The sequence below is a fragment of the Sinocyclocheilus rhinocerous genome, unplaced genomic scaffold (assembly GCF_001515625.1).
Source record: "Sinocyclocheilus rhinocerous isolate Xijiao unplaced genomic scaffold, SAMN03320098_v1.1 scaffold1167, whole genome shotgun sequence".
NCBI lineage: Eukaryota > Metazoa > Chordata > Actinopteri > Cypriniformes > Cyprinidae > Sinocyclocheilus > Sinocyclocheilus rhinocerous.
In genome coordinates this window covers 610,747-634,473 of record NW_015648750.1, presented here as the reverse complement: position 1 = coordinate 634,473, position 23,727 = coordinate 610,747, and the positions used below count along the sequence as shown (strand labels likewise).

At 37.9% G+C, this 23,727-nt stretch overlaps 1 protein-coding gene across 1 annotated transcript in view; it reads right to left on the bottom strand.

Annotated features, from left to right (window-relative positions):
• The window catches only part of LOC107710230 (sodium-dependent phosphate transport protein 2B-like), a 36,892-nt gene extending 19,523 nt beyond the window's left edge, over positions 1-17,369 (bottom strand). Inside the window, exons 1-5 of the mRNA XM_016514967.1 lie at positions 17,271-17,369; positions 16,835-16,946; positions 2,813-3,076; positions 2,602-2,730; positions 40-183 (exon numbers count right to left, since the gene is read on the bottom strand). Coding sequence (XP_016370453.1) covers positions 40-183; positions 2,602-2,730; positions 2,813-3,076; positions 16,835-16,946; positions 17,271-17,369 — 748 coding nt within the window. The remainder of the gene's footprint in view (positions 1-39; positions 184-2,601; positions 2,731-2,812; positions 3,077-16,834; positions 16,947-17,270) is intronic.
• Positions 17,370-23,727: the final 6,358 nt, after the last annotated feature.

Here is a 23,727-nt window from a genome sequence, read left to right as displayed (position 1 = left end):
CACACACACACACACACACACACACACACAGAAACTCACATCCAGATGACACCATGCTGACCACAATGGAGGACGAGGTGCTTGAGCTTTGAACCAGAACAGTGACCAGGACTCCAATCACCAGACCAGCCACAGGGTTCGACAGAACCGCATTGTCCTGGAAGATATCGCCAGCTGCCTTCCCTGAGCACAATGACAAAACCAGCAAACCATGCTATTTGTGTCCACAGCACATCCATTTCTGCTCAGAGACAACCACCCTCCATTATACATTAACCATGTTAAACCGATTTGCTATGATAAGGTGCCGTTTGTTTGAAGTACATGATCACTGCTGAGTCTGACCTACAAAAGATCAGCCACTTATCGACACTTTTTTTTCTGTTTGACCTATATAGTTTCTAGAGTGTAAAATAGGATTTCTTGTACGTTTCGATGGTTGTTTAGTTTGACATATAGGCAAGTACTATAGTATATAGTCTAATAAAGTAGAGTAGTATTAAGTTAAAATAAAGTTCTAATAAAAAAAAGTCCTAACACTATAGTATAGTAGACATAACTTTGATTATACTGCAGAGTAGAAAATTGAAAAAATAAAAATAAAAATCAGCACTTTCAAGCAAAGGGCCTTAAAAGTTTTCCAATTCAAATGGAAAATTCAAATTAATTATTATCCATAGATTAAAATACTCACACTCCGATCTAAATTAAAATGCTTAAAAATGCATAAAATCAAGCTGTAAACTGAAATCATATTTATTTTCCCCCTCTCAATAACAGTTTTCATTGAACAGTTTTTGAAACCCCTGGAATCACAAAATTAATCATGGCTAATTTAATATATCAATATATTAATATATGCTCCCAGTTTGTTAATAATAATAATAATAATAATAATAATAATAATAATAAAAAGTAGCTTTTTAATTTTCTTATAGGTTCCCTTTTTTCCGGCATGAGACATGTTGATACTGATAAAATGAGACAGTATATCAAGTTATGAATTTATTATTAACTTACATAGCAATAACAATGATTAAAGGGGTCATGAACTGAGAAATCAAAATTCCCTTAATACTTTGACATATAAGAGGTCATAAAAACATCCTGTAATTTTCAGAACTTTCTCGTTAGTCTAAAAACAGCTTGAAGCCAATCTACCAAAACGACAGGTTGTGGAATGTGCCACTTTATGACGTAATAGTGTGGCTAAACCCCGCCTCCGCAGAAGAAGCTCAACGCCTGCTTCTAAATCACTGCCTTTTAGCCCCGCCCACTGATTCACACGTGTAGTGTAAATAACGAGAGAGGCAAACAGGTCTACACAGACATCAAACCATAAAGATGCTCCACAGGCAACAAGACGCTTATAACATGATGCTTCCATAACGCGTCTGTATCCAGTACAGCATTGTTCCCATAGCCTGATTTAAAGCGCTGTTTCTCTGGCATTTTCAAAGGCATGTAAAATATACTGTGGCTTGGCTTGATATACAGTCTAATGGTCTAACGAAATCCAATTTTAAACATCTTTTACTGTACCAATTTTTATGGCCCACTGATTCACACGTGTAGTGTAAATAACGAGAGAGGCAAACAGGTCTACACAGACATCAAACCATAAAGATGCTCCACAGGCAACAAGACGCTTATAACATGATGCTTCCATAACGCGTCTGTATCCAGTACAGCATTGTTCCCATAGCCTGATTTAAAGCGCTGTTTCTCTGGCATTTTCAAAGGCATGTAAAATATACTGTGGCTTGGCTTGATATACAGTCTAATGGTCTAACGAAATCCAATTTTAAACATCTTTTACTGTACCAATTTTTATGGCCCTTATATTTCCTATTTGAGCCAATGCAGATGAATGAAGTTATCGAGACCGCCCTGACTGTAAAGCAAAACGAGTTGTAGAGTCACAAGTTTGTGGATCGTCAGCGTGTTGACGGTAAAAATGTTTCAAAATCCACAAATGCACGCAGCGATCCACAAACACACAGGACGCGATTCACAATTGAATGCCTTCAATGCCAGACAAAGTTGTGTTTGTGACATAAAAAGATATTTGTGAATATGTTTTTTATTTGCAAATCTCATTTTACTTAGACTATTTGTGAATTCAATTCATGTTTGTGAAACTCTAAGATTAATTTGTGGATCTCATTCTATTTATTTGTCAATATGTTTAATTTTTGTTAATCTCTTTACATTTATTAGTGGATAATAATCTATTTATTTTGAATTATGCAACAATTCGGTCTCCATAGAAGAGGGCCTTATGTTTCAGTGTCTTCCTGGTATTTAGTAGGCTATTTCTTAATTTTTGCTTCTGATTAAGGTAAAACATATCCAAAGCTTTCCATAAAGGTATAGCCTACTATTAGGTTACAGTACTTTGGAATCTTATTAAAAGTGCATAAATAAGAACAATTTCTAAAAGTCACCGACTTTACCAAAAGGCCTATTCACTTTATAGTGTCTCATTGTATAGTAGTGTTTGTGGCACAATCCTAGAATTCTAAAAAAGAACAACAACAAACCCTTTTTTCAAGAAAAAAGTTATAAAGTTCAAAGAAAGTTTAAGAAAGTTTACTGCACCTCCTACAAGCTGGAAAGCGGAGCTCAGGATGTCCAGAGAGCAGACGAACACGTAGAGTAAACCAAGCAGAAGAATGAACTTCACGATAGACTTGAGAACGCGCAGAACTTTCCCCTTCGTATCGAGATCTGCAGAACAAACACAGACAAAGAGCGTGACGCGCAGGAGTTCAGCTCGCGCCGCGTGCTTCACTCGCGCTGCGCTACTTGCCTGACCATTTCACCCCGGTGTCCCGGAGCTCGGGCAGGTCCCACGGGTCCACCTCCTCCTCCGGCTCCGGCTCCGATTTTTCTGACGGCGGTTCGGGCTCGGTCGCATCTTTGCGCGCGCGGTGTGCGTCTGTGGGAGAAAAGACACGCGTCTGAAGACGGAAAGAAACCAGGAACAGAGGGGAGGACGGAAGTGCGCCTCTGCGTGGACGTGGTTTGGTACGGGACACGTACCGAGTTCCGCTGGCGGCGTGGCGGGATGAGTCTCAGGCAGCGGAGGCATCGTCTTCAGTCACATAAACATACAAATAACATGTTACGATGCAGCCATTTTACAAGTAACATTTTCTTAACATTCACTTTTGCGCCACATAAATGCTTTGCATTCTTTGTGTCCCAAAAGTTTGGTAACATCTGGCTAAAACAAAACAAAACCTGAAAGCAAAGTCAAACATCTGTTTTCTTTCTTTCTTTGATTTACGCAGTGTTTCAAAACAATAAACACTAAAGTAAAAAAGTAACACAAATACAAGTAAAAGGTGTTTCTCATCGTTTCTCATTCTCATTGTGATAACATCAAAGGATATTGATTAAAAACAATAAACAATTGAAAGTAAACACATGCAAATTAAAAGTAAAAATACAAGTAAAAAATAATTTGTTTCTCATTTAAGCAGTGATTAAAAACAATAAACAGTATTATTTAAAAACTGAAAACGTAAAGGAAAAAAGTAAGTCTTTCTTTTTCTTAGAAAGCATTGTTTAAAACAACAGTTTAAAGTAAAATAGTAAACGTAGTACAAGTAAAAAATGTTTTTCTTTCTCATTAAAAAACAGTAATACACAAAAAAGTATAAAGCAAAAGCTGGAAACGTAAAGGAAAAAAAGTAGAAGTCTTTCTTTCTTAGAAAACTTTCTTGTTTCTTGTTTAAAACAATGAACAGTTTAATGAAAAAAGTGAATGTAAAGTAAAAAAAAAAGAGTATAGTAAAAAAGTACAAAGTAAAAAGCTATTTCTTTCTAATTTAAAAAGCAGTGATTAAAAACAATAACATTTAAAGTAAAACATTTCTTTCTTTCGTTCTTCGACTGATCGTTGACTCACCTGTCCTGATTGTGTTGAATCGGCCATGTGTTAATATCTCACAAATGCTCACAGATTCTTTGTGTTTGCTTATAGAAAGACTGAGCAATGATCAATCTGTCAGCAGATATATACGTCAATATTCAGCAATTTCCACCACACAGTTAAGCAACACCTGAGATGAGAGATATAAAGCACTCCCTGACGCTCATGATACAAACTCATCGGCAGTGATCACATCCTTAGATACACCCAGACCACTAAAGACAGAAACACTACACTGCCTAGAAGAACTTAAAGGTTTAAGCAGCTCAAGAGCCTCAAATCTTTGTCTTAGAGATATACAAAAGCACAGGTAATACCAAACATGCTCTGCCAAGCACTGAGCAGCATTATTTTAGTGTGATTGTCCTACCTGTCCTGTGCGGTGTGTGTGTGTGTGTGTGTGTGTCTGCTATTAGTCCAGTGGATGTACCTGTGGAGGAGGCGCAGGTGTCTTATATACACCTGCAGCAGGACAGTCCTGCTCGTGCCACTGATTTAAAGTCCGGAGCGGGTGGTACTACACTTCACCTCACTCACAGCACATGCTGGCTCAAATATAGGCCAATTATCAGCTCAAACAGACTGACAGAACCTCTAAATAACACACAATCCTGCAGCCATGCAGACCTTGCATGCACATTAATTAATGTGGGGAAAAAAAGCTTTTGCTAAATTGCATCCTGATTGTTCTGTCTGCTTCAGTAAAACGTTTCAAAATTCTATTCTATTCTATTCTATTCTATTCTATTCTAGCAGCATATGAAGTTCTCATAACATGAAGTTTTCATCTGTCACTATCAGAGTCTGCCATCTACTGAAAAAAGGGGGTCTGAAAGCCAACCTCAACTTCAAGATGAGCCTAAATGTGTGCGTGGCCACATCTTAAACTGTTATTATTACTCAGTAGGAGCTCAAACACAGCATCTTAACAACATCATGCTAACAAACCAGGTCTGAGTGTGTTAAAGTGATCTTGATTAAAGTTCACTGATTAAGTATATGTGAGCTGAGGTCCCTCCATCCCGTTCTATACACACTGTATGCAGTCAGAGGTGAGGATCAGGTATATTCACGTACATAACACACACACTTCCCTAAATCACTACAGTACTTTAGACAATCTGCAACATCATGTAAAGGTGGTTCTTTTATATCTATAATGATCCAGACAGAATATAATACAGAGGGACTTGAAATAGTATTTTTATTATTACTCAAATTAGTATGACTATATGGTATTTTACTATAATTTTTAGTATTTATTGTATTTACAAGTATTTTGTATTTATGTCTATATATTACCTGTAGATAGTACGACAACTTAATCATTTCACAGTAAATAGCTAATAGATATTTGATACATAAATATCAAACCAAAAACATTAACTTAGCCTAATTTTGTTTGAAAATGCATATAATGTGCACACAATAATTATTAATTTAAACAAAATTGAAATATGCAAAACACAATATACACAATGAAAATGTTAAAGTGTCACTGTAACGAAAGCCATAAAGATACAATTATTATTTTTGTTTGGAATATTTGAATGAGACAGAATGCAGAAAACAATTCCACATTTTTTTTTTCTTAATATGTATTTTTCTAAAATCCAGGGATGGAAAAGAAAATGTATTCAAGTTTTTATTCACTAGTACACTTTTTATATAGATTAAGTGTTAATTTGAAAATAAAATAAATTATTATTATGATTTATTATATCCTTTATTTAAAAGGAAAATATACCATTGAGAGACAACATCTCTTCTTTCAGGGAGTCCTGGCTCAAAAAGACAGCAATAACAAATAGTTTACAATCACACTAAATAATACAAATGAAAATACACAACATAGAATCAAGTTATTTAGATTCAAGTTATTTGCAAGTTATTGAAAACAACCACAACTCTCTTTTAACAGTTTCCCATAAAGATAAAAAATTATAAGAAAAGTAAAAATAAAAAATTAAGGAAAAAAAACAGAAAAAATAAAAGAAAACAAAGAAAAACAAACAATGAAAGAAAAAAGCAATGAAAGAAAAACAATGAAATATTTGTATTGTAAATTCGGTGAAAATAAAATTATAGACATTCAGTACACATCACATAAACATAATTGTACTGTCTTAATAATATTATCTTAATCTGAAAATACTACAGGTAAACTCTAAACATAAAATACTACACAAAATACTAAACTCACATATTTTAAATATGTTAGATATATTTCAAGCATGTTGATGGAGCATTTGAATTGGAATATTAAATGAATAGTTACAACAACAACAAAAAGTATAATGTCATGCAGCTGTTTTTTTTTGGTGAAGTTGTAGGTTTATTATGAATTTTCAGCTCTCTCTGCTGCAGTGCTTATTTTATCTTTATGAAATCAGATAAAAATGTCATAAAGGCAGGTATTATACTACTCTGACTAGCTAAATATTAAACACTGTTTTTTGTTTTCACCTCCACAGTAAAATAATTCAGATAAAAGCTTAATTAGCTTATCTGCAGGTTCACTGAGCTTGTGCGACTAAAGAGAGCAGATGATATAATATATCACAGTCTTACTCTAGCAGAGTGAAAGGCTGATGCACATATAACCTAAAGCTTTAAATGCTTGGAAAACTCCCCACCCATCTGAGCAGTTAATTTTTCTTCACTATTCAGCCGTTTTGCTTGTCATATTTCAGGCATGCAGGCACTCTAAACATGACCACTAGATCAGCTTTTTCCCATTTTATAAAAACAGCAGTCTTAAAAATATTTTTTGTTTGTAATAGACACATATTAAAGTCACATACCAGATTTAGTGGTATTTGCTCACTACACTACACTACAAAAAAATAATAAAATTACCTGTTTCTTAAGTTTCTTAACATTGCGAATATTTCTTTCTAAAAAAAAAAAAACAATGCAAGATATGTGTGTATATGTATGTATGTATGTATGTATATATATATATATATATATATGTCACAATTCACTCTAGGAGAGTGGAAACGAGCAATGAGGAGACGCTGGAGTTAGCATAAACAATAGTCTTTAATAATCCACTGGGGAGACAGAGCACAAGGAAGACGATCAACAAGTCTAACCTACAAATGCAAACTGAAAGGACTGGGGCTTTTGAACACAGGATAATTGGGAAGACACAGGTGCAAGGAATCACTAATTAAAGGGAACACGGCACACATGGGGATGAAAACACAACGAAATGAGTCCAGGGGCGTGACAATATATATTGTGTGTATATATATATATATACTGTATATATTGTAAATGTATATATATATATATTTCAAAAACTAGAAAGTATTGGATCTGACTGAGAGGTGTGAATGCCAGGTCATCATACTGGGATTTTTTCCCTTTTTCCAAGTTTTTTAAATGCATGATTATAGTAGATTTGCTGTAAGTTTGTACTATCAGCATATCCTCTGGATGAACGGAAACGAATGGTTAAAAAAAAAAAAAATAATAATAATAATAAAAACATGGAAAAAATTTACTAAAATGTCATCTATTTAATAAAGTGTCTACAGATAGCCTTGCCGACCTTTCAGATTTTTGACACTGAACTGATTTGCATGGAAAATGGAGTAAATGAAATCTTTCTCAAAGAAAACCCTTGACCTGTGAAACAAAATATCTCTGCCCACACAGTCATAAAAAGATAACTGCGTGAAATGCAGAATTCAGCACTTATGATTGCCAGCTGCTCACTGCTGGCACCTTATGTCACCAATTCTTGAAAATTAAAGTCATTCTGGTGACTGGATCCAAATCATTGTGTGTGTGCAGAGAGTGTGTGTGTGTGTGCAGTATGTGTATGTGCAGTGTGTGTGTGTGTGTGCAGTGTGTGTCTGTGTGTGTGTGTGTGCAGTATGTGTGTGTGCAGTGTGTGTGTGTGTGCAGTGTGTGTGACTTGTAGGATCCTGTTGTGACACGCTGATCATCCAGTGGTTGGTTCATGAACTATCATCGTGTTCACTGAACAAAACATGTAACCTCAGGTTATTCCAGGGAGTTTACCTGTAATAAGTGTACTGTTCACTTGGAGTAAAGTGTCTGTTAACTGACCACTTATTAGTCTATATTAGTGTAAGAATAAATCTTTAAAATGGTTTATAGAAGATTTGTTGGTCATTCCTGTTCTGCCGAACCCACTGAACCCTGTACATTTAAAAATGAATAGTGTTGTCCTAATTTAAGGTCATATTTCTATGAAAAAAACATACCAGACTATCTACTCTTGTGGAAAAGAAGTGCACTTTGTGTTGAATGTGCACTTAAGTGCTTCAAATCATAAATGTATTTTTAAAAAACTGCACTTGCAGATACTATAATATTAATGAAATAAAAGGCCACTTAGGTGAACTTAAAGAGAGACCTTTTTTCTCACTGAAGTACACTTTTAAATAGTGCACTTTGTAATGTCAAGAAAAAAGTTGTGTTTTAATCATTTTTCATCACGCTTTAAAGTATATTTATTTTGATTAACATACTAAGCACATAATACTTGTGTGATATATATTTTAAATATACTAAAATGCAACTTCATCATTACAAATATATTTCAATACATGACATACAAATTTTAATAGAAATGACATTAAAGTATATTTTAGTTTACCATAAATGATTGTCAGTGCATTTAGCAGTGCACTTTAACCAGTATTTCAAAGAAAATTATGAAATGACATATAAAGATAGCCAGGCTCAGACACCTGCTTACTGATACAATGGCAAGAAAATGAACGGGATGGAAATAGTTTGTCATCGCTATTATCGCAGGGCTATATGAGGGTATCAGTCTGAAGAGGTTATCATGAAAAGCAGCCATCTCACCCCTACTGGGGCAATGAAAACCTGATCCCAACTGTCATCATTGACTCTGATTAATCATTAATTTGAAAAAAGTAAAATAAAAAAAATAAAAAATCAAATAAATAATATGAATCTCTTTAATTCTCTGCTCTCTTTAATTAATTTATTTTTATTTTGACAGATGCCTTAAATACTGAATCCAAGTCATCTGAATTACACTATAGAAAGCAATTTTATGAATTTTATTCCAGCTGATAGGTCTCTTGAGAGGATCTCTTGAGGTCATAATAGCAAATATCATGACTGTAATATCACATATCAGAACAGTTAAAATAATTATTCAATTACATAATGAAAACACTAGCAATAACATGCCATGCCACTCTTAAGAAGAATGGTTCTAAACAGTACCAGGAAAGGGTTCTTCGGCTTGTAACAACAGCAGGACACTTTTAGTGCTGAATAGAACCCTTTCTAAGGTTCCATAAATAACTTTCCTACAAAGCTACAGTACTGTGAAAAGTTTTAGGCACTTGTGTAAAAATACTGTAAAGTGAGGATGCTTTCAAAATAAATAGATTGTATTTATCAAGTATCTTCTGTTAACTAAATCAAATAAACATTTGGTGTGAGCACCCTTTAGGTTTAAAACAGCTTTTGTCCTCGGTGCACTTGCACATAGTTTTTCAGGCAGCTTTGCAGGAAGGATTCTTCAGGTGTTTTATAGACGTTGCCACAGTTCTTCTGGATTTAGTCTGTCTAAGATTCTTCTGTTTCTTCATGTAATCTCAGCCGGACTGGATGATGCTGAGATCAGATCTCTGTGTGCAGCACTGGCTGCTGTCAGACCCCTTGTGCATGGATTATCACTGGATTATTACAATTAATGACAAAAGGAATGTCTGGAAATGTAAACTGATATTTCCTACTGACACACCTGGCTTTAAACCATTTTTTGTTGGAGAAAACTAATGGCCTGACGTTTGCAGAGTGAGTGAAACACAGACAAACAAAAACACAAACACAACAAAAAGGTAATGTACAATTAGAGAATATGCCAACATTTATATGCGAGAACGCAAAAATTCAAAAACTTTTTTTGTGGTGAAGAGGGGAGCTTGCGCTTAGGTCGTCAGTAGCTGTCATAAACATGACTATGACTATACAGACCGTCTAAATCATGTGCTGACCCTCAAACTGATTTAGTTAATGTATTCTTATAAGAACTAATAAACAAACATAACACTTGTTTGCATGCTAAGTATAACTTTTGTAGCATGCAAGCAATGATCAAGTACAAATTCGCATCACTGGCATTAGCACAGTTACAGCTCATTGAGAACAACAGTAGTTTTATGTCATGTATCCATAGCCTAACCACAAGGTCTACACTTCAGCATATTGGTAACCTCAAAAACTGACATAACATAAACCCTTTTAAACATCAACTATAACTGAACAACTTTAATATGTCTTTCCCTTCACTAAAAAACACATTAAACAGCACCTCATTTCAACATTTACTCTCCCAATCAATTTTTTTGAGTGTGCCAACCAAAATATAAAGGGAGGAAAGTACACGAGGGCCAGGTGAGCACAGACAGAGAAACGAGGACAAGAGAAGAGCTAAACAAGAGGGCATGGCCAAGGGAAACAAGGAAGTGGGACCAGAGGAACACATGGCAGGCACAAGACAAACAAAGAGACGTTAAACAAAGACAACACAGACAAAGCTACCAGGGCAGAACCCTGACACTATGATGCCTTTAGGTCCATCATTATGTGTGCATTTTAGTGTATTTGAGCAGTAGTTTCTCTCTGCAGAATGCAATGAGGTTGTGATGCAAAATGTGATGTAAAAAAAAAAAATGTTTATGAAAGTCAAAAGTAGCAAAAGTGGACAGTATGTGAGCCCTTCACAAAGTCAAAAGGAAAAAGTGATATAAATTCATGAGATCATAGCTTTGATGTTTTTTTGTGTGACTGCTTATATTTATTGTGGCGAGTATCCCGAGGGCAGAGCAGCGTCGCCCTGGAAATGCCGCTCCTTCATAATCACCAGCGGCGAACACCTTCCAGATGAGTTATCAAAGTTAGATCATAAATTCAATATCTCTGTTACTTAGTGGAGAAGAGGAGAGAGGTATCCTCAGCTTAACAGAGCTGCTCACGCTTACATGTTCTGTTAAACTAAAAAGAGAAAAAAAAAACATGAATGCAAATAAACTGAGAGCTTATATGTATAGACATTTTAAGAAAATCACCTGTTGAGAGTGTGTTGTCAGTCTGTGTTGGATGGTTGAGCTCCAGAAAATCAGTAATGAGGTGCTTTGACAGTTACAGATGTGAAAAAAAACAAAAAGGCGGGAAGAAAGAACCCTAAACTCGAAAACAAAGAACCATTTCAGCAAGAAAAGGTTCTTCAGAACAATATGGTTCTAAATAGAACCACAAGAGTACTCTTTAAATGTGTTACTGTGCTCACTATTCAGCATTCACAGATCACTATCTATTTTCCAGTTAGAGAGAGGAAACAACATATAGAAATATTTCTGGGGAAAATACTATTATTTTAATTGATTTTTAGAAGTTAATCAATAGTGTTTCAAAGTAAAGGTCACCATATTGCTGATTGGTGGTGTATCTTAATGGTTAATGGCTTTGTTAAAGTTTATCTGAATTTAGTTTATTTGGAGTTTGTTTTACAAGAAAATAATTTTGAGTTTTTTATTACTTCAAAATTTCACATTTAATTCAGTGTGTTACTTGCCATTTCTTTGTAACTGTTTGTGAACTTTGCTAACACTTTCTGAGTGAAAACTGACCTTTTTTTCAGTGAAGGTGTGTCACTATTGTACGACCCTTAACCTCAGGTTACTCCAGAGACATTTAACACTAAACTTGATATTGTGCATGTGTACTGTAGGTTGCAGGAACAAATTCCACAGATTATAGTCATGTTTTTACATGTTTGAAGAAAATATTAACTCATCACCACAATGTAAGGGAGTTACATTAAAACTTGAATGTAAATTAAACATTACATTTACTTAAAGCAGACAAAGACCACTTATAAATAATAATAATAATAATATATATTTTTTCTCAAACAGCCATAAGATCAGATATCAGATCAGACAAATGTGTACACATTTGCTTTGAACAATTTTTATTGTAATATCAGTATGGTTATTTTGATGGTACCGTTTAGACAATTGTTGATAAGTAACTTTGCAACTACATGTCAACTAGCAGTCATTGGAGTATTAGTAGTATGCCTGCTAAATTTCTGCTAACACTTTATTTTGATGGTTCCCCAACAGACATTCAACTGTCTATTAGCAACTTTGCAAGTACGTCAACTTATTCTACCAACCCTAACCTTAACCCAAGTCTACTAATACTCTAAATGAGTGTTAGTTGTCATGTAGTTGCACAGTTTCTTATAGTCAGTAGACTAAGGGGACCATCAAAATAAATGTAATGTAATATCAAAAAAAAAAAAAAAACACATTGCATTTTTTTCATTTGAAATTATTACAACTGATCTTAAACTAGCTCACAGTAAAATTAACATTAACCTCACAAGAAACACTCAAAAACACTCAACCACTCCTAGCCACTCACAAGATGTAGTAAGATACTGTGCAGATCTTAAATAAACAATGTCACTGTCACGCCCATGGACTGTCCTTGTGTTCCTGTGTTGTGTTTTGCTCCCCATGTTCTCCCCGTGACCCAGTTTCTCCCGTGTTTGAATATGTTCATTGATTTCACGTGTCCATTGTTAGTCATGTATTTAAAAGAGTGTTCAGTCCCTTTGTTCCTTTGTCCGGTGTTGTACGTCTGTTCCCCGTGCTGCGTGTGTGTTCCTGCCTGTGAGTCTTCCTGTGGATTATTAAAGACGTTCTCCTCGTTCCAACACAGCAGCATAACCGTGACAGAACACCGGACCGAACAGTAAGCGGCGCCCCTTCTCCCCATTTTGGTTTTCGTTTTTGAAAGTTTTTCTTTTCCCGTTCCCTGTGTGATCATGGAACCGCCGCGAAATTCGCCGCCCTAGCCCGCAAGGATCTTCCTTTTGTAGTGTTCGCTCATTGTTAAGCCCGCCGGCCGTTCCATTTTCAAGCCCGCCGGCAAATTCCCTCCCAAGCCCTCAGCTGACAGCAGCCTGCTCCTTATCCCCAAACCAGAGGAGGAATATGAAGAGAAAAATACTGTTAGCTCCAGCCCCTGAGTCCGCTCAAGTGTCGGCTCCAGCCCCTGAGTCCGCTCAAGTGTCGGCTCCAGCCCCTGAGTCCGCTCAAGTGTCGGCTCCAGCCCCTGAGTCCGCTCAAGTGTCGGCTCCAGCCCCTGAGTGCGCTCAAGTGTCGGCTCCAGCCCCTGAGTCCGCTCAAGTGTCGGCTCCAGCCTCTGAGTCCGCTCCAGTGTTGGCTCCAGCCCCTATTCCCAAGTTAAGCCCAGAGAGGGCTCCTGTTCCCAAGTTAAGCCCAGAGAGGGCTTCTGTTCCCACGTCCAGCCCAGGAAGGGCTCCTGTTCCCATATTAAGCCCAGAGAGGGCTTCTGTTCGCAAGTTAAGCCCAGAGAGGGCTCCTGTTCCCAAGTTAAGCCCAGAGAGGGCTTCTGTTCCCATGTCCAGCCCAGGAAGGGCTCCTGTTCCCATGTTAAGCCCAGAGAGGGCTTCTGTTCCCAAGTTAAGCCCAGAGAGGGCTTCTGTTCCCACGTCCAGCCCAGGAAGGGCTCCTGTTCCCACGTCCAGCCCAGGGAGGACTCCCGTTCCCACGTCCAGCTCAGAGACGGCTGCAGTTCCCACGTCCAGCCCAGAAAGAGACTCTTTTCCCAAGTCCAGCCCAGAGAGGGCTCCTGTTCCCAAGTCCAGTCCAGAGAGGGCCCCTTTTCCCGAGTCAAGCCCAGGGAGGGCCGCTGCTCCTATGTCAGGCCCATGGAAGGCCTCAGAACCAGAAATTTCCCCCAAGGAATTTTTTTTTGGGGGGGGGCCATAGGGCTCTGGCCGTAGAGGCCGGGCCGAGTGCAGAGGCCAAGGCCAACCCTGAACTGCCTGATCCGCCATGGGTCCCGGAACAGGTACCGCCCTGGAGGCCGTCCGTCCCATGTAAGCCTGTCCCTAGAGGCCTCCAGAGCGCCCACCCCTCCTCCCCGTTGGAAGTTATGAGGCGCGTGGACGCACCTTCCGGGAGGGGGAGGTAATGTCACGCCCATGGACTGTCCTTGTGTTCCTGTGTTGTGTTTTGCTCTCCATGTTCTCCCCGTGACCCAGTTTATCCTGTGTTTGATTATGTTCATTGATTTCATGTGTCCCTCGTTAGTCATGTATTTAAAAGAGTGTTCAGTCCCTTTGTTCCTTTGTCTGGTGTTATATGTCTATTCCCCTTGCTGCGTGTGTGTCCCTGCCTGTGAGTCTTCCTGTGGTTTATTAAAGACTGTTTACTGTATTCTCCTATGTTCTCCTCGTTCCTCGCTCCAACACAGCAGTATAACCGTGACAGTCACGATATGAGGATATGTGGATTTAATATGGTATTAATTATGTGTTATAAATAATCATACTCTTAAAATTTATAACCACAAATGAGTAAGTACTACAATGTATTATAATTGTTGTTATGATTATTTATGAGATGACACAACATCTTATAAGTTTTTTTATAATGCATTCATTATAATGCCTTAAGAATACCCTTATAATATATTATAAATACGGGCTTCATAGAAAGTGTTACCAACCATTTTTTCTTAGTGTTATAAACATTGTAATATTCTGAAGAACATTTTTTCCACAAGATTCCATGACTGTTAAAGATTCCGCATGCAACCATTAATGTCAATAAAAAAATATTATTTTTAAGAGTGTACCTAAGCATTTTTCACTACGTATCAATTAGAACATTTACAACAACACTAGCTAATAATAATAGTAGTAATAATAATAATAATAATAATTAAAAATAAAAAGAAATCCAGCAAAAACAGCAGTACCAGTATCAGAAAATTGTGATATCTCTGGAACAGTAACTTTGGGTGACAGTAACTGGTGATGTCTGGCCTGATATGGGGTACATTTATGAGGAACCAGTCGTCTGTACTTCATTGTGCTACACAAATGTGAGTGCAGCTTGCCTTCTTCTGAGATGTCATTCCACATGATTACAACACATTATATTCATTTTTAATAAACACAACCAATTACATTTTTGTTGTTGCTTGCTACTGACATAACATCACCAAAAACAGACCAGAGAAAATCCTCCAAGAACATTCCTCCAAATATTTGATATTACATAGTCAAAGCACTGCCAAAATACTACTGGAATAAATCTGTCACAAACATCAACGCTGAAATAATTAGTTTTTGCACTGTGACAGGAAATAAATGCCAGAGATAAATACAGATAACAAAATGTACCTCAAGTTGTGACATATTTTATATATTACACATAAAAACAAGTTCAAAGTGTTCCCAAGCAACTATTTCCCAGGCAGCTTACTCATGTGTTTGTACATAACACTACAAAATTTAAATGTATGTTTTAAATAAAAGTGTTATAAAGCTCTTTACAGCATATGAGGCTTTAAACTGCAGTTAAGCTATCAAGTCGAGTTACTAATTAACTGATAAGCAAATGCACTTCAAAGTCCAACACGTAAGGATGGTTTTTATAGCCATGCCACCTCTGACCTTTGAAACCCTGCGGTGTGATGACTGCACAGAGCGTGATGAGCATCTGCACACGCACACACACGACTGACTGCACATGAACAGTTGATCACGATACAATAACAGATTTGATCACAATCATTTTCAATTCAATCACTGCATTATGGGCTCAAATACTGTGTATAAAGACACTAAACTAAACATATGCTAGCTATAGTCATGGTCAGAACGGAATTGTTGGTACCCTTGGTAAATATGACCAAAAAAAGTCTGTGAAAATAAATATGCATTGTTAATCCTATTGATCTTTTATTTAAAAAATGTTCCAAAATTTAACCTTTCATTGAAGAATAAGAACACTGTAAAAAAAAAAAAATCTGTAGTTTTTACAAAATAATTTTGGAAGCTGTGGTTACCAGAATAATTATACAAAAAATGCATAAAAACTGTAAAAACATTTACAGAACAAACTGTAAACTTATAAAACTGTAATTTAGAAACAAGAAAATTTGAGTCTAAACTAGTAAATTCAACAATGCACTAAAATACTAAAATCTGCTACTAAAATGCTACTAAAATCTGTTTTGTATCTTTAACATAAACTGACAACCACCATAATAATGCAGGTGGTAAAAGAGACAGCAATATGAATAATCAATTAATTACAAGTAGCTTTTCCAGAAGCTGAAGTAAATACTAATATATTGAAGGTGCACAGAGTCATTCACGCAAACACTAAACACCATCATGGTAACACACAACACTTATATAATGCAATAAACATTCATTAAACAACAGAAGATGTAACATAGACCTACATGTACATAACTGATAACAAACATGACAAAACTATTAAGAAACATGATTATTTAAACAAAATACTTTCAAATTGTGATGGATGATTAAGGGAATTTGGCCTTTTTGTTCCTCATATTTATATTCCCATGAAACAGGAAGCAATGGCTGGATAATTTCATGTTTATAATCACCCTGGTGTGCTAAAAATTTTAAATATGAATTGGAATATACTTCAGAGATATATTTCCTACCAATAATTGTGGCCATTGTGTATTAGAGAAAACTATTTATTTCACATGGGCAGTGTGCAGATGCTTCATCTGCACGGGAAGTGGATGCTCCCGCCCTCCACGAGTCTCCTGCTGCCTTGCAGGTTGGCTTTTGATAGCCAAAGGCTAAGGGAGTAAACCTTGAAAGCAATCTGGAGGCAGTTGGATGATGTATTACATCCCTTTATGGCAGCTCCTTGGCCTGGAGAGGGATGGGCTCCGCCAGGTGAATTTTGCCCAAGACACGATGAACATGTTGCACAGTTTTCCGAGTACCATACCGGATCGGTCCTCGCCCGGGTCAACAAGGGCCGCACCTACCGTTGTCCATTAGGACGGAGGTGACAAGTGTGCTACTGATGGATCCTCTAAGAAGATTAGAGCTAGAGACAACATTGCCATCACGACTTGGAACATCAGAACATTGGCACAGCTAGGAAGATTCCAGGAGTTGACACATGAGCTTAGTAAATACACGTGGCACATTGTGGGACTCTGTGAAGTCAGACAGAAGGGTATAGGAGAACATCAAACCGAGGATGGACATGTACTCTATTATAGTGGAGAGTTTGACAAATCCATATATGGAGTAGGCTTCCTGATCAATAAAGCCATCAAGGGATCTGTGCTTGAATGCCGCCCTATTTCTAGCAGACTCATTTCCTTCAGACTGAAAGCACCCCTCTTCAATATCACAATTATTCAAGTCTATGCCCCAACAAGTGATCATGGTGATGAAGAAATAGAGAAGTTCTACACACGGCTCCAGAATATCATAAACACGGTCAGCAAGACAGATACCCTCATCATCCAAGGAGAGTGGAATGCAAAAGTAGGCAGAGGCACTGAAAGTCATTGTGGACCTTGCAATGAAACTACTAACGAAAGAGGAAGATGACTGCTGGAGTTTGCCAGTTACAACAGCCTGGTACTAGCCATTACCCTAGGTGAACATAAAGCTTCCCGACGCTGGACATGGCACGCACCTGATGGAGCCCATCACAACCAGATTGACTATATACTGGTCCAAAACTGTTTCTGATCTGGCATCAACAGAGCAAAAACAAGGACATTCCCAGGGGCTGATGTTGGGAGTGACCACGATCTGGTGATAATGAACTTCCGAGTGAGGTTGAAGAAAATAATTAAGCCAAAGAACAGCAGGATCAAGTTAAACCTTGAACGACTGACTGACCCAAACATCTGTGAGTCCTTTCGAGCCACAATTGGAGGAAAATTTGCACTCTTAATGATTGATGAAGTCGTTGAAGCTATGACAACTACCTTCAACACAGTCATGAGAGAAACTGACAAAGACATCATTGGCCTCCATCACTCAAAGAATAAACCTTGGGTTACAGAAAAGATTCTCGAAATCTGTGACACCCGGAGAGATCTCAAAAACTGTAGGCACACAACTGGGGCAGCAGAATACCATGAAATCAATAAAAAGATCAGAAAAAACATGAAGAAGGCTAAAGAAGACTGGATAGGACAGCAGTGCACAGAAACAGAGAATAGTTGGAAAAAGAACAACAGCAGAAAAGCATTCCAAATTGTGAAAGACCTAAACAAACAAAAACAATCAAAAAACAGTACCATACTAGGTAAAATCGGGGAATGCCTCACAGAAGCAAGGTACATTACAGGCAGATGGACTGAGTACTTTCAAGAACTCTATAACCATCAGACCAAAGGAGACCCAGAAGTGCTAGAAGTAACAGAGTCCTCAAATGATGACAACTTCCCCATTCCCCATTCCCCATGAAGAGTGGGAAGGCAGCTGGAAGACAACATCCCAGCTGAACTCATAAAGAATGGAGGGGATCCAGTGACAGAGATATAAACAAAAATCTGCAACAAGATCTGGCAGATCTAGGACCCAATCACTAATTATAACCCTACCCAAGAAAGGCAATCTTCAGCTTCAGCTTGCCAGAACTACAGAACTATCAGTCTGATCAGCCACGCTAGTAAAGTGATGCTTAAGATCATCTTGAACAGACTAAAGCCTCAAGCAAAATAAATTATTGCTGAAGAACAGGCTGGTTTTTGCAGAGGGAGAAGTACCGCAGAACAACTATTCAATCTCAGAGTCCTGTGTGAAAATTACTCACAACAACAACAAGACCTGTATCATGTCTTCATAGATTTCAAAAAGGCTTTTGACAGAGTCTGGCATGATGCTTTATGGGCAACAATGATGAAGTGCAACATGGGACAAAAGCTAACCAACACCATCAGACAGCTGTATGCTAAGGCCAGAAGTGCAGTAGTCACCCTGGGCTCTATGGGACAGTGGTTCCGCACAACAGTGAGTGTACGGCAAGGTTGCCTTCGGTCGCCCATACTCTTTAACATATACTTAGAGCGCATCATGAAGGAGTCCCTAGAAAACCACGGTGGCACAGTCAGCATTGGAGGACGAAACATCACCAATCTCCGATTTGCAGACGACATTGATGGACTAGCTTGTAGTGAAGCTGAGCTGGCCACCTTAGTGAAAAACCTGGATGAAGCATCTTCTAGGTTTGGCATGGAGATTAGCGCTGAAAAGACAAAGTTGATGACAAATAGTGACAAGCAGATCACTACCAAGATTGAAGTCAGAAGACAAGAACTGGAAATGGTGAGTCTTTTCAAATATTTGGGCGCTATCATCAGTGAAGAGGGGTCAAAAACAGAAGTTTTAGCAAGAACAGCACAAACAACAGCAGCTATGTCAAAGCTGAAACCTGTATGGAGAGATAAAAATATCTCTCTAAAAACAAAATTCAGACTTCTGCATGCACTTGTCCTCTAGGTCTTCTTATATGCCTGTGAGTCCTGGACCCTCACAGCAGAGTTGCAACGAAGAATCCAGGCACTTGAAATTAGATGCTATAAAACAGTCCTTGGCATCTCTTACAAGGACCACATCACAAATGAAACAGTGAGGAACATCATCAGGCGCGAAGTAGGCCAGTATGAAGACCTCCTCAATGCAGTTAGAAAGAAAAAGCTGAAATGGTACAGACATGTCGTAAGAGCCAAAAACCTGTCCACAACCATCCTCCAAGGTAGCGTCCCAGGTGGCAGAAGGCGAGGCAGACAGAGAAAGAAATGCATCTCTTACAAGGACCACATCACAAATGAAACAGTGAGGAACATCATCAGGCGCGAAGTAGGCCAGTATGAAGACCTCCTCAATGCAGTTAGAAAGAAAAAGCTGAAATGGTACAGACATGTCGTAAGAGCCAAAAACCTGTCCACAACCATCCTCCAAGGTAGCGTCCCAGGTGGCAGAAGGCGAGGCAGACAGAGAAAGAAGTGGGCTGACTACATTACAGAATGGACCATGAAAAGCTTTGCAGAGACGCGGGCACTAGCACATGACCGAGACAAGTGGAGGGACCTGGTCAGATATTCAACAGCGCAGCGTCCCGACGACCACATCAGGTCATGGGACTGATGATGATGATTTATTTCACAATGTGACCGACCCCCCCTTTTCATTTTTTTTTAACTTCAACTAAAATGTAGATTTTTTTTTTTTGAATGAAAGATCAAATGGATAAACAATGCAGATTTATTCTCGCAGCCTTTTTTGATCATATTTACCAAGGGTACCAACAATTCTGACCACGACTGTATGTCTGTTCTGTAGTTAGGTAACGTTCTGTGTGTTTTTTTCCCCCATGTGATAACATAACTTAATATAATGTTCCAGATAATTCATTACTTAATTGGTAAGTTGTAATAAGGGTAATAAGTGCAATAATGCAGATAGTAGTACATTTGCGATAACGGATCAACATGAAATAGCAAGCACATCCCACTTCACTCCCATAATATTGCATATTTGCATATGATACAGGGTAACCAGCAATAAAGCCAGGATATGCATTAAGAAAGCCAATATTCCATTTTATTTGGACTTTAATAAAGCCTTACAAATGTGATATTCTTTAAAACACAGGTGCCCAAACATTGTAAGGCAGAAAATAAAACTTAAAATTAAGGGCAGTGCTGAAAGAAAATCCTGTGTCATATCTAAGCATATCATTATAAAATGTAAAATTACTATTATTATTACTTTTACTATTATTATATCAAATAAAGTTATATTCTTTACATTTCAATGCAAAAAATAAAACAAAATGTTAAATTGAAATGATAAATTCTGCTTTAAAATAATTAATTTGAGAATAGACATTTATTGATTTTTTAAAATATGTTAAATAATATGTTATATTATTTATATGTATATGTGTGTACATGTTTGTGTGTGTGTGTTTATACACTGACAAAATGGTAATCTATGTGCTTTGTGCAGTTACATACATATATATGTATATATCCTGCAGTTATATATATACAGAACATATAGAAACCTGCAGTGCGGTTCCTCAGCTGTGGAAACATTCCAGTTATTCTTATACCAAAAAAAAAAAGAAAAAAAAAAATAGCTCCACTAAAGTCCTGAATGACTTCAGGCGTGTTGCTCTCACCTCCCTTGTGATGAAGGCAATGAAGAGGATTATTAAAAATCATATGACTAAAGAAATTGACCCACAGTTGGATCCACGACAGTTTGCGTATTGCACAGGCAGAGGGGTTGATGATGCAAAAGTGTTTATTACAGATATTGAATGTATTACAGACATTCACAGAAACCCTATTGAGATTGATGAGGAGTGCAAGTACCAGGGTCCAATTTTTGACAATTTGTTGAAATTTACTTCCAACGCAGAGGAGATACGGAAATGCCAGCAGCGGCAGTAAGATCAACTCGTTTGGAGTTAGTAAGAAGATTCTCGCGATGTTCTACTTCTCCTATATTGAAAGTGTCACTATATTTTCCATTGTCTGCTGGTTTAATTTGATCAGTCTTCAAAATAGAAGTCGTCTAGATTGCACAGTTAAAGTATGCAAAAAAATTATTGGCCTTCTTTTCAGGGCTTTTTAAGTGAACAGCAAATGAACAGCAAATGCTGAGGTTGGCTGGCAGGACCCTTCACTTGTCCTGTTTTCTGTTTTTGAGTGGCTCCCCTGCAGAACACAAAGGAGGAAGGCAACCTTTGTCCTTAAAGTGGTGCAGCTTTTAAATTCCTAACCAACTCTGATCCCCCTGTTTACCATATAGTGTTTGAAATTGAAAAAAAAGACAAAAAGTAAAAAAAAAAAAATATATAACAGCCTTTTTGCTTGTTCAATGGATTTGATTCACATGGATGCATGCGGAATAAATGAATTCAGAAGACATAAATGCATCCATGTGATACTGACATTATGCACGACTGTTGACAGTTACTGTAAGTGTGTTGTAATCTAGGGCATGACGGTGTTTAATACTAAACCTCAGCTGATGGCCTTGACCCGACCTACATTGTGTGGCATAACTGTAGAGGAGCACAGCATGTGACAGACGATCTGACGGTTATGTAAGCAGAAAAAAATCTTACAAGTATACCAAAGTTACTTGAAATGTTTGATACTCAAGTAGATTCATCAAAGCTGAGATGGATAAAATATACATTATGGGGTTGCACTTTATTTTATAGTACGTGAACTAACCTGTACTTACAATGTATTTACCTAAGAAAGTACTGGTAGTATATGTAACTACATGGATTAAGTTAGGTTTAGGAGTAGGTTCAGAGTTAGTACCTGGTTATTACCCAGTTATTGTAATGAATATATAGGTATGTGTGTAAGTAAATAGGATGTACATGCGAAATATCCTTTAACTGTGAAATTAAGTGCTACCCATTATGGAATGCTGTATAGGTCAGGTCAGGTCACCTTTATTTACATAGTGCTTTATACAATACTGGTTGTGTTAAAGCATCTTTACAGTGTCAAACAGGAAAATAGTTTGTCAATAATGCAAGAATAGCAGGGTTATTCTTCCAGCTAAAGTCAGTTCATTGATGATTCAGTGATGTCATCATCCAGTTCAGCTCTCTTCCAATAGTGTCTGTGCAATCAGTCAAGCGTCCCCAACTAAGCAAGCCAAAGGCGAAGGTGGCAAGGAACCAAAACTCTTTGAATTATAGTAATGTGATAGTGTGTTATGTGTATGCCAGGTTAAAGAGATGGGTCTTTAATCTAGAATTAAACTGACAGTGTGTCTGCCTCCCGAACATTGCTAGGTAGATTGTTCCAGAGTTTGGGCGCTAAATAGGAAAAGGATCTGCCGCCCACAGTTGATTTTGATATTCTAGGTATTATCAAATGGCTAGACGAGAGGTTGTGCAGCGGATGTGAAGGACTATAATGCTATAGGAGCTCGCTCAAGTACTGAGGTGCTAAACCATTCAGGGCTTTAGAAGTAATTAGCAAGATTTTAAAATGTATTTGTTGTTCAATAGGGAGCCAGTGCATTGTTGACAGAACCTGGCTAATATGGTCATACATCCTGGTTCTAATAAGAACTCTAGCTGCTGCATTTTGGACCAGCTGGAGTTTGTTCATTAAGCACGCAGAGCTACCACCCAATAAAACATTACAATAATCTAGCCTTGAGGTCATGAATGCATTAATTAAAGCTTCTGCATTTGACATTGAGAGCATAGGTCGTAATTTAGATATATTTTTAAGATGGAAAAATGCGATCTTACAAATGCTAGAAACGTGGCTTTAAAAGGAAAGATTGCTATCAAATAGCACTCCTATGTTCCTAACTGATGATGAAGAATTGACAGAGCAGCCATCAAGTGTTAGACGGTGTTTTAGGTTATTACATGTGGAGGTTTTTTGGTCCAAATACCAGGAAATATCAGGAGCAGCTTTATTATATGTAAGTGTGAACTCGTTGAAATACAATTACTTAAACTTAAGACTGTTTGTTTGTGTGACGAGTGGGGGCGGGGCCAGAGGGAGCGGAGGAGTTGGCCCCGTTCGCCAGGAGGCCGGAGCCTCCTGCCGTCCGCCATGATTGGGGAGGAGCAGGGAACGGGGGACTCGCTGCCGGTTGCCCTCAACAGGAGAAACCATCGCCGTCCGCCAGGAGGCGGAGGAGCGGCGGGCCGTCCACCAACGACGTCCAGTTCCATCGCATGGCACCGCGAGTGAGAGCCTCTCATCCGGTTGAGGACCAAGCGGCAGTGTGTCCGGGAACCGGACCGATATTTTTTTTTCTTTTCTTCTCTACCCTCTCTCGTATCTGTCTCTCCTCATCCTTCCGTCTCCTTTTCTCTCTCGCCTCGTCTGTCTGTCCTTACCCCCAGGTA